The following is a 12,442-nucleotide window of genomic DNA, read 5'->3' as shown; positions in this document are numbered from 1 at the left end:
AAGCTTTGGAGTCATCCTCATGTACCAGGGCAATCCAGGATTTTAGGTCCAGGTCAGTTTTCCCTTCCTATCTGTATTTTTTCCCCTCTACTTTGATCAAAGGTCAAAGTTTGGAAGGAAATGCCTTCAGGCCATAGCACCCAATGTTATTTCCACCAACGGCTATCACTTATTGATGATGAAAAGTTGGACAGACTCTCCATTTCAAAATAAATGAGTGCAAGGACAAAACAGTTTACTGAAATGTTGAAATGTGTGCGTTTTTAGTTTTTTGACAAATAGTAGCAACTATTTTGTGGATATTTTTTCTGGAATATTTTCTGGAAAAAAGGAAAATGTTGTCAAAAGCACCTCAAATTTTTATCAACCCGCCCAGTATCCTTCCCAGCCCAATATGTTAAGAGAAAAACTCATCTGGCAGCACTGATCTTAAGAACTATGCTATTATGCAGCATAAATAACTTTTCCTTTGAGATAACTGTGATACAGCTGTTTATCAGCTGGTATTTGCTTCCACTAACTAACCTGAGGCTTCACTACCTGTTGAGGCTTGGAGCAACATACGTCATTCAAGTAAACGAAGCATGAATGACATCACATCGAACCAATCACGTCAACGCTCGTGACAGGTGTCGATCAGCTATTGACCACTAGGAGTGAACAGGGGGCGGGACAATGACACTGACGTTACGTCGCAGCCTCGGTAATGGCAAGTGACAGAGGTTGAGGAAGACGAGACGAAACTTTTTTCTGAACCCCTACCTGCTGTTGGATCTTTTTGATGCTTCGTGATAAAAACAGATTAACATTATTATTCCGTGACGGTTATTCAGCGTTGTTGTCTCCTGAGTACGAATTTACCGTCTTCCGTGTGACGGTTAAAGTCGTAAACGGTTGTCTGACGGTCTCCCAAGTATCAGAAGTTTGTTCGTCTTCGAGTAAATACGTAGAGTCATCGGAGAACAACAGCAATGACGAGCAGAGAAGACGAATATGACTATCTTTTTAAAGGTGAGTGCCTTTTTGTTTTAAAGCTAGCAGTGTAAATTTCGACACCAGCCCCATTACACCTGTGAGCAAGTGTCATTTGATGCCGAGGTTGACCCCCGTGAGCCTGACAACAAGGTGTATAGGACGACGTTTTCCAGACCTAAAGACAGAGGCACCTGCTATGTGCTGTAACTTGGTGTTGTACAAGTTGAGACACAAGTTACGACAAGGTGTGTGCCTGCTTTGTGATTGCAGTATTGCCTGTAAAGTCTTTTCGGTATGCTTTAAGGAGCATCATCATCTTGCAGGCCGGTGATGCAATCAACAAACTGTGGTGGGATGACAAATCAGAACAGCTTCCATTGGGCTTATCACAGAAATCAAATCGATTTTGGTGTGGGGTTTTTTGTTAGGAGACTTCCTAGTTCACTTGAAGTCACTTGTTAGATCTCTAAAGCCAAACCCATCAAAAACAGCTAGCCCTTGCTCAATTTATTACATCAGGTTTTAAACATTTGCTCACAAACTGTACATTAGATGGTATCACATGATCTATTAAAATGTGTTGCTGATGTTAATGAATACAGTATCTACTTCTTAAGTCCCTGTGTCTTAAGTCTGTGTCCTGTCTTTTTAAGTCCCATATTGAGTGACAAAGGGATTTTTTTCTTGCTTTTGGGTGCATTTTGATCTAAATGCATAGTTTTGTGGTATTATCTATGTTGATTTAATCTCTGTGTTGTCATCTTTGTTTTTACTTTTTTTCCGTGTGATTTAAACTTCTGTGTCCGAATGTGGTTAAAATAAAAAAAGCAAAAAAAAAAGAAAAAAAGAAAAAAAACGAGTATGCTTGACTAAAGGTAGAAATATGTTATCCCATATGGCTTTCTTCTTTACACAGCTCTCCTACATGGACATTCTCACAAGCCAGGGAAAGGGCTTATGGTCTGTTCAAATATAGAACACCAAACAGGCATGTGTTGTCAAACTGGAAATACCTGCATGCATTGTGTGTGTGTGTATGTGTGTGTTGCCACAGAGAAGCTCTCTTTCTGAGCACAGAGAAGACAAGATTTGCTCACTCACTCTGCGATAAAAAGAATTTTTCATTTATCTGAATCATTCGCAGCAGTACAAGGACACTGATAAGACTGCCATCGAGTCTTCCTGTTAAACCAGGAAAGAGCTAACATTATTGTTACAAGTCTGCTTTGTTCCTACAGCCTCTCTTTGTACCTTGCTGCTGGATAGCATGAGTCAAGTGGGGTGAGCTTTTAGTGAGTCATATAAACCTTTCCTTACTGATGGTGACAGCAGTGCAGGGAGTCAACCTGCTTTCCTGCTCCTGCCAGGGCTCTTTCTCTGCACCCATCATTGTCATGAGAAAGCATTTTTTAAGAATTTTAAATCTTAGTCTGTCTCAGGAAACCTTCTTTTTGGATTTGGCAAATTTCTCACCCTACTCTATTGAAATTGAACATGTAAAGCTCTCATCTTCGCAGACTCTGAGTGTTGTTGGTTTTTTATTCCTCACATGATACACTATATTTCTGGGTGCGGGGATGTTAAACATAATGGAGAGGTGTCACATCTTTTTGCTGAAGAATGCAAACCCAACAATGGGCTGTTGAATGGGTGTGTAATGAAGCCGTGATAATACCTGTCTGATGGCAGAGAACCTGAAAGCCGTTGCATAATGATTTTTTGTCCTACGCCCAAGATCTTTTGTGTCAGACAAAATGGAGAATGACTGTGTCGGTTTTTGATGCATAGCTGAGCTACACAGTTACTTTTAGGGATATATTTATCCCACATAGGTTTTTCACCTTCAGCCATTGTCTGCAAAAGTTCGTGGGTAGGTTTATAACTAGCTGCAAAGCTTTAATGCAAATTTAGTACACAGTGGTTGATGTGTTCATGCAATTTCCCATTCCTTGTCAACTTCCTATTTCCCAATAGTTGGGGTGAGTTTGTGTGGTTGGTTCCTTTTGACAGACTGACTCACCTGAAAATTGTGGAAGTAGATCTTTGACTAACACTCACTCTAATGATGGCCGTTAAAGTTCATTTTTGGAGAAGATCCCACAGAGGAGAAGCCTCTGTTTTTTGTTTACTTCATCAGGGTCCTGTTGGTCTAGAAAGACTTTGAATTGTAAGTTGAGTAATCTGTTAAACATGTCAGTTCAAGCCCCTTAAAGTTCAAGTATGTGAAAGAAAAATTAGGCATTCTTTTACGTCAGTTCATCATTTCTATTTCAGGTAACTGAAAGGGATATTTTCAGGTGTGCTTTGTCTTCATGATTTTTTACGAAGTTTTTATGAATGACCTGAATAATACGATAAACAGCTTCAGTTTCACTGTACAACGTTATAGTCTGATTTGTTCTTTGTGAGCTTGAACAAAAATTCAGAAGTTTCTCATGTATCAGATTACGCTTTTGCCCAACACTTCCTCTGTCCAGTGCTAGATGTTGTCAGTCAACCAGAAACCTGTGACGCCTCTGTCCCCTGTGTGGGGACAGAAGCAAGCATCAGAACCCATCAACAGATCACTTTTGCTCTGAGACATGTCTTTCTAGAGATTAGAGCTGAAACGATTCCTCGAATGATTCAAGGTACTCGATTACAAAAATTACTCAAGTAATTTTCTCCGCCTCGGGAATCGTTTAATTTTAAAAAAGATCAAAGAGTGGTATTTCAAATAGAGCTGAGGCCATATTAAGAGAGTTTTCTGACCCCTCAAGCTAACTCTTATACAAAATAGCAACTAGCAACAAATCTAGCTTCTTTTCTGGAGTTTGGAGACTAATGGGTCATTCTACAAAATGAGTGCCATTTGGGTCTGCAACATTTGATGAGATGTACAAGGCACAAAAAATGTGTCAAAGTATGTTTACAAATTTTGAAGCTACCAAAGCAAGTGCTTAAAGAGAAAAATTTTCATTTGAAAAATAACTGCTCTTTAACTAAACAAAAATGTATTTTATCTGATTACTCGATTAATCGATGGGATTTTCAGTAGAATACTCAAATACTAAAATATTCGATAGCTGCAGCCCTACTAGAGATTATTGAAAGAAGAGTTGAAGATGTGGTTGAGGAATTCATGTGGCAACTTTTTTTTTTTTAAACTTGTGTCCCTGAAGTAGGGATGGGTACTAAATTGGGTACTTTCATAAGCCCCATTTCCACCAAGTGGTTCGATTCGTCTCGGCGCGGCACACATTGTACGTGTTTCCACTGACTTATCCTGGTACAGACCCTTAAATAACTGAGACGAGCCATCCCACTTTTTGGCACCCTGCCGTCAGGGTGCCAGACTAAACCGATCCGATCTCAGAAGGTAGAGCTACAACACTGTAGACCATTGATTGGTCAAAAGAATCATCACTTACCGAGAGCGGCTGCATTTCTCCGGGCGGCACTCAGTCCTCTCTGAAACAAAGGTTAAATTCACTTTGTATCAAAGTGCCACATGCCAATCACAAAAAAGACAAAATACTGGATGTCTCCCATTGTTGCTCTTTGTTTACTGTGTTGCGTTTTTTGGTACCAACTGAAATTCTGTCAAAAGTACGCAGGTAAGTAGCGCATCCTTGTGACTGTGGGGGAGTGGAAGAGTAGGTGATTTTCCATGCTGGACATAAATACAGCATTGCAAGGTTATGTATTGAAGAATAGATATGTTAAATTGAAAAACTTTGAGATTTCCACATCAGCACAAAAAAGTATTGAGAAATGGTACCCCTGAGTAGCGATATTGATTGCCAGGTACCGAGCATCGTTACCGTATCATTTCAAATGTGAAAGGTACCCATCCTTACCCTGAATCCTGCTCAAATATGATTGATCAACTTGGCACAAGACTTTAAAAACCCAAAATCTTGTCTCTTATAAACAGAATTATTCACATTCATTCTGAAATAACGATAACTGAACTTAGAAGAAGCACTGGGTGGTAGTATTTGTCTAAAAATATACCGTCTATCAAATAAAGCATCTTTCCTACAAAAAAAAAAAGTTGTATTACCAAACCAGTCACACTCCTTGACACGAATGCTGTTATTTCTGGAGTACATTTGATAAAAATAAATCTGCACTAAATCATCAATTTAACCTTGATTTGTTTGCTCAGTCTGCCTGCATGTCTTGAGAAGATGAGATGGTTCTAATACTCAGTAAACTCAGTGGGAGTCCCCTGAGTTTCTGCTCTACCTCGGCTGGAAGCCAAACTTGTGCTTCATTGTAAAGGCAAGCTTCATAATAGAAAGAGCAACAAATTAAATTTAAAAATCAGCTCATCTCGTTTAATATTAGTCCTTCACGGATGAATGAAATAACAATCCTACCATGGATTTGTCTCAACAGCTGCAGCAAAGAATCACCCTCTGCTGCTTAAACCATATGCTCTGTCTGCTCCCATATTTGCTTTACATTCATGAAAATCCCCCCTGTATGAATGAGTCAAAAGAACACCACAAAGAGAGCCCACAGCACACTGTTTGACCATTCTGATGACAAATGTTCCTCTTTTCAAACACTGTTTTTTCCTTTGCAGTGGTGCTGATAGGAGACTCCGGCGTGGGGAAGAGTAACCTGCTGTCTCGTTTCACTCGGAATGAGTTCAATCTGGAGAGCAAGAGTACCATCGGGGTGGAGTTTGCCACTCGCAGCATCCAGGTAGAAGGCAAGACTGTCAAGGCTCAGATCTGGGACACAGCGGGACAGGAGCGATACCGAGCTATCACTTCTGCGTGAGTATAGACACATCACTGAAGTTTTTATGAAGCACAGACTCCACTCATACTTCAAAAAGATGATCACGACATCAAAACAGGTTCCTTCCTTCTTTTTTGTGTCCTCATGCTCGGGTATTGTTTAGTAACTCATACAAACAGTCACTTTGTGTATTTGTTAGTAAGCAGGGTTTCTAGTGTAAAGGTTAAATCCTCTAACCAAAGCGTCTCTCGGTCCACGAATCAAATTGAGATTTAATCAAGTATGGGGTTATCATGACTAAAAAAGCTTAAAAAGAGACATGAGGAAGTAATAAGGGTGTGATAAGTGATAAGAAGTACGAAATGCACCTTTTTTTTGCCTTGGGGCAGGAAGTGTTTTGTTAATCACAGCTTCCTCCTCATCTCTCACTGAGGTTCCCATCCAAATGTTGATCCTTTTTTTATGCAGCAGCCAAGCCTGAGGCACCAGCATATTCTGTGTCATTCCTCAAGAGGTATTCAGGAAGGGACCTTTGATTAAATAAGTAACGTCAATCAGTCTTAACTAGTCTTATGAGCTTAGTGTTTCATTACATGTGTATTTTAGTTTCTCTACTTGTTGGTTATTAGAGTTTGTGCTTTAAAGCAGGCCCAGCTTATTTGGCTCAAGAATCCTGAAATCAACAGGCTGTAAAGAAGCAAAGATGTCTCCCACTGTTTATGTTTTGATCTATCCTCTTCTTGTGCTGCCCAGGTATTACCGTGGAGCCGTCGGAGCGCTCTTGGTGTATGACATTGCTAAGCACCTGACGTATGAAAACGCCGAACGCTGGCTGAAGGAGCTGCAGGACCATGCTGACAGCAACATCGTCATCATGCTGGTGGGAAACAAAAGTGATCTGCGCCACCTCAGGGCTGTGCCCACAGATGAAGCCAAGGCCTTTGCAGGTAAGTGTGAAGGGTGAGATCTTATTGTGTGGGTATTTTATGTAGAACAGACAGTACCCAGCATGTGTAGGCCTTTCAAGTTCTCAGACCCTGCTGTATTAGGTTTTAAAGTGATACTCCAGGATGGAACAAGTTGGGTCGTATCACAAGGTTTAGGGCAGAAATTACCCCTACAGCAGTGTTTTTGTGCAGCAGAAGCCCAGAGCGCTCGCACCAAAGACCCCCTCCCTGCTCCTCTGCCTGTTTCCTCTGCACTCAGACGGGGCCAAAAACACCACTAAATGAGGCTCTAGTTCTCATCGTGTCGTAAAACAGCGCTACCTCCGCTGCAGAGCCACAGCTGGCTACGAAGCGCTCGCAGCTTAGTGTATCAGTCCACGCGCGCGGCGTGCCAGATATAAACAAACGCAGGTAGTCTGCCAGGATGAAGAGACACGATGAGAACTACAGCCTTATTTAGCGGTGTTTTCGTCTGAAAGTAACGCGCTTAAAATTCTCTAAATAAAGCGTGAATGCAGACCGATATCAGATTTTTTTGGTGGGAGTCCGTTTATTTGTGTTTTTGGTCAAGTAAAAATTGGCCCCGTCTGAGTGCAGAGGAAACCGGCTGTGGAGCAGGGAGGGGGTCTTTGGTGCAAGCGCCCTGGGCTTCTGCTGCACAAAATCACTGCTGTAGGGGTAATTTCTGCCCTAAACCTTGTGATAGGACCCAACTTGTTCCATCCCGGAGTATCACTTTAAGGGGCCAAGGAGAGTTTGTAATTTAATTAACTTAATCTCTACATATCTTGTCCTTGTTTTGGATTATGTCGTGTCCATCTTTTGCTTGATTGTAAATAAGCTTCAAAATAGCAGTTGGGAGACAACAAAGAAGGCATCCCAAAAATGAGATGTCATACATCATGACACATGAAGGCGTCAACTGCACCTTTAAAAGAGCAGAGAAAATAGGCTTAAATATGGACAGAACTGCCTTGAAAGCTTTGAAAATTTCTTTATGAGCTGATTATGATTTGAACTTTCCTGACATGAGAAATTTCCTCTCACATCTTATTGTGCTGTTGTCTCCTTTAAACAGTCAGTATATTTAATCCCCCTGGAAACTCCTGCAGTCTGGCACTGTTAGGTGCTTTCCATTAATGTGTCCACCAGCGCACGTGTCCTTGGCTACATGTAAGAAAGCACAGCACAGGTTCAAAAGGACTCCATTTAAATAAATTAAACTTCCATTTTTCTCGACCCTATGAGAATTTCAAGGCTTTGTTTCAGAGCAGGTTTAGTTTTTACAATCACCCTGCGGTAACTTCACAATAATTTAAGTGTAATTGTCAACCTTTTGACACGCTTATTATTTCAGAGTGGTTGCCCCTTGTGTTCATTCTTGACCTTGAGTTTATTGGCTCGTGTCTGAGTCGGTGTTGCACCTGCTTTGACTGGTAAATGATTCTTGATGGCGCTGGCTCTGTGGAAGTCAAATTCATGATTCCTGTTGATCCATAAATAACGTTTTTGCCCTGCTTTTGCTGGTTGAGTTGTTTTTTTGTTTTTTTCAGTTGGTCACTCCACTGACCATGTGTGAAGCATCTTAATTTACATAAAGCCCACGAAGGACAGGTCCATGCAAAATCTATTATAATATCACTTTTTCCTCTACTAGGTGATGTCTAAAAAGTCTAAAAACCAAAAGCAGTTTAGTAAATTATGATGTTAAGAGAGAAGCAGCAGAGGCTCACATTTTAGTTGGTGGATTCATTTAATATTCCATGTTTTATGTATTCAGTATCCAACGATTCTGCATTTATTTCAAGGCAGAGACTGAAGCTTTGTTGTACATTTTGCTTGCATTATAACAAATATTTTCAGCCTTGATCAAATTCAGAGGGTTCATTTAATTCAAGGTGAAGTCACTTTTCACTCTGTTGCCCTTTTGATGGTAAACTCAGTAAAGCATATCTGTAAAATGATAAATAAGAGATCAATTGTGCTTTTGTCAATGCACGTTATTCAAAACGTCTTCTAATGTAATCAATATAAGATTGTTATTACAATTTTTTTTTCATCAAAATACAAACCAAATGTAGTCTTACTGCATTCTCCAAGGATTTCTGTGATCATGTTCAAAACAGAGTCTTAAATACAGAAGATAACTTCAGTATTAAAGCTTGTACAGCTATACGCCCCCACTAATGTGTGCAGGTCAATGAAAGATTTAGAAAACACTGCAAAGATTTTACATCCTGTGACATTCTGTTAATTGTTTTTTGTAGAGAAGCATGGTTTGTCTTTCCTGGAGACGTCAGCATTAGACTCAAATAATGTGGAGCTGGCCTTCAAGACCATTCTCACAGGTGAGTTTTCCATTTGTGTGTATGCCTGTTGTTTATTTGTTGTAAACAGTGTTTATATATTCTTAGAGAATAAAACTGAATTTGATGTTGGAGCTCAGTGATGCCTAAAGCTCATTTATGCTAAAGTATTAGAGTTCCAGATAGACTTGTAGGGTTTACATAACAACACTTTTTGTTTGCCACTAGATGGCAGCAAAATCCATCATATTGGTGATCAAAGCCCCTCATTTAAATGTAGCCCAAGCCCAAAATAAACACTCTATGTTTTGCTGTTATAGCCAAAAATATAGGGAGTCACAGAAAACCACGCAGTCAGTCAGACCCACCTAAATATCTCAAAACTGTTTACAAATTAGTTTGACCCACTGAACTACATGCATCTGTTTATAGACAAAATTCAGATGCTGGTTCAAAGATAGTATTTTCACAAATAAGTCCATGAGCAGTCTACATAGGGGTTTAAAGGTAAGCTAACAAGGAGATCTGATGTTGGAGATTTGATAACATGAAAAAAAAGCAATCACTGTGACTGAGTCAACCCCTGGAGTGCTCAAAGGGACGATCCAACATTGAGTGGTGCTTCCACTTCAGTTGCTCCAGGGGCTATCAGTGTGTGAGTATGTGCCACTCGCTGTTTGTTTTCTGCTTCTGCTCCATTGTCAGCACCCAGACGCCTCTGCTTGAGCCGTTTTAGCCGTCCCCCCTAACCACAGCTTTGTCAGTAATTTCTGATTCATAAAAACTTCAAACCAACAAGCCCCATTGAGCTAATGATGCTAATTAGCTCATTAAGGGAGGAGAATAGAGGAAGTTCACAGCACATTAGCAGACCAGCTATAGACCCAGTGAAGCAGGGAAGAAGCCACGTGTGTAGATAACAGAAGCAGACAGATCGTAGGTCAGGGAGGGTCATCCTGATGGATTATTGTCCATATAGACTCAGCAGCTGGTGCTGTGAAGAGTTCTTAGAAATGAGTCATGGTTCTACCACCTGACATGTCACGTCACAGTCAGCCAGGAGACTTGTTTTGCTTTAAACTTCTTGCTTAATAGGCGTTTTTTATTTCAGGACTGTTTTGTTCCACATCTGGCTGTAGTTTAGAGTTAAAGGGGCAGTATGCAACAGTAAACCTGCAGAGTGTTTGTACTGCTCCTGCTCAGCTAAGATGATGAACTCACCACACTAATGGCATCAAAGTATTTAGAAGGGAAAGGTTGATGCTGGGAAAAAACACAGAGAAAGTTCAGAGAGAAGTAACTGCTTGTAATTACGAGCATACAGGGTCTGTTAAATAAATTGTGTGTTTTAGCTGACATGTAAAATTATTTGGTCTTGTAGCTTTGGAAGAATTCCTAAAATGAGACTTGGTGCTGCCACATGACATACCAATACCAGTTTAGGATGGAAAGAATCCCTCAGTGCTGCCAGGAGTTTGGATAGAACACTTGTTGTTCAGTGTTGCCATGCTGTTTGTCCTTATCACAATATGCTCCACTGTTGTCTAGATTTAAAGGCATCTACACATAACTCATTCCCTTTCACCCTTCTCTCCATCACAGCCATCTACAACATCGTGTCACAGAGACAGATGTCAGGGCGAAGCGACTCAGACTTCTCACCAGCCTCCAACGTAGTGCCCATCACAGTTGAGCCCACCCAAAACTCAGCCAGTAAGGGCGTCTGCTGCCAGAACAACTGAGACCTTACCACTGACCCCCTCCTTCACCTCCAGGCTCTATCGGAGAAACAGCCAGCTAGACAAAAAGAGACAGACAGATGGACAGGGGAACGGAGACAGGTAGAGAGAACCACTTTACACAAGGACACTTGTAATGGGAATGATTTGTCTGCTCAAGAAAACTTCACACAGTATAATCGAGAGGACCACAGAGGGAGGGATAGTGAGGAGGTTTAAACAAACAGACAGAGAGGGATGTAGTGAAGTTTGATGCATGGTTTCCCGTGCATTCTACTTTGAAAGAGGTACATGATCAGAACTGCTTCACAATCTAATGAAAATTTTAACACAAGATTAGGTCTCTTTTGTATCTCACCACGATTTCTGTCTTTGCAAACTGCCTCCCTTTTAAATCTGTACTTTACAAGCCAGTAAATGCTTTCTGTCAATTTCTCACTATCAGGATATTGGGCAATAAAAATTCCACATCAGAAAAGACTGAACTGCAACCCCTCTGTCCCCGCTGTCGTTCTCATTTTCCGCAAATGTATAATATTCTAAAAATAAAGTCCCTTGCAATATTTATTGGAACACTAGATTAAGGTCTTGTTTGGCCAAAGGGTTTGCAGTCAAACACTAGTTCATTTAGATTTTTCTCGCTGATGGCTTCACACTAAAGGCAGCTCTCTTGCTTTTCAATGCTTTGACCACTATCCTATCTGAAGGAGCTCATAAAGACGGCTACACCTCACTAACACAGAAGCAAAGGGCATCAAGTCATTTTTCCTAAATGCACATACAAGAATTTGGGGGAAGTTGGTTCATGTTGCGTTCCACCAGACCACTCAGAGCAATAACATCCCTCTCGAACAGTGACATGTAATTTCTTTTTGATTGCTTTTGATCTTTGTTTGGAAGGCTTCCCTGCTCTCTGCACACTTTGTTCTCTACAGATGAGTCATGCTCTTGCAAGCTTTGCACAGCATTAACTCCCAACTTTTATAACAGAAAGCTGCATCACTCGTGGATGGGTGAACTACCTTGCATGCTGGCTAGTGGGATAAAAGTTTGGGCTCTTCTGATGACTCTTTCATGCCTGTCCCTAACCTTTGCGTGAAGCGGGAGAGGTTAAGAAATTGTTTTAAATGCGTGGACAACCCTGTGCTGCTGCTGCCTGCTAGCTGGGATAGATGGATGGATGGATGGATAATGTTTCAGAGTATGAGCTTGTGAGGGCACTCAGCCCTGCCCTGCTTCTGTGGTCTCTGATGTACCCAAGATGGCTTGTTTTACTGTAAGTGAAATCCTCCACTGCTGCCTGCTCACCTACTCCTTTCTGTGTCTCTCTACGCTGTATGTAACTGGAACAGGACTCTGCCTTCTGGGATCTCCCTGAGGTCTACCCTCACTCTCACTTGTCTTTATTTCCTGTGGAGAGGGCGGGGGGTTGTATCAAGGAGCCAGGATTGGGTTTGTTAGTATTTAATAGTTTAATAGATGAGGAAAGCAGAAAGTATGGTAGAGCTGGGAGGGGCTTAATTAAATCCAAAGGTTATGCACACAGATGGTGTTTATCCTGCTGATGTGTTTCCACATCAACGCTGACTTCTGTTGACTTCACAGGTCTTTAACTGGGTGGTGTAGGTTAGGGCTTTTTTAACAGTTATTCTAATATATGTATATTGGACAAAATGTGTATAAATAAAACCTCATTTGTTATAGATCGTCTCTTCTCGTGTCTCTTTAAGGTGCTTTTTAA

General features: G+C 41.0%; 1 protein-coding gene across 1 annotated transcript; it reads left to right on the top strand.

Moving 5' to 3' along the window:
* The first annotated feature begins 691 nt into the window (after positions 1–691).
* On the top strand, positions 692–12,330 carry rab11al (RAB11a, member RAS oncogene family, like). Its single transcript, XM_074683624.1, has 5 exons — positions 692–1,011; positions 5,549–5,744; positions 6,463–6,656; positions 8,924–9,004; positions 10,565–12,330. Exons 1-5 carry the CDS (start codon positions 972–974, stop codon positions 10,702–10,704), a joined length of 651 nt encoding a protein of 216 aa, XP_074539725.1. The 5' UTR covers positions 692–971; the 3' UTR covers positions 10,705–12,330.
* Positions 12,331–12,442: the final 112 nt, after the last annotated feature.

The sequence above is a fragment of the Halichoeres trimaculatus genome, unplaced genomic scaffold, assembly GCF_033239565.1.
Source record: "Halichoeres trimaculatus isolate MK-OKI-2021-1 unplaced genomic scaffold, fHalTri1.1 fHalTri1_scaffold_12, whole genome shotgun sequence".
Taxonomy (NCBI): Eukaryota; Metazoa; Chordata; class Actinopteri; order Labriformes; family Labridae; genus Halichoeres; species Halichoeres trimaculatus.
Note: the sequence above shows the minus strand (reverse complement) of the source record. Positions and strands in the feature narration are given on the sequence as shown.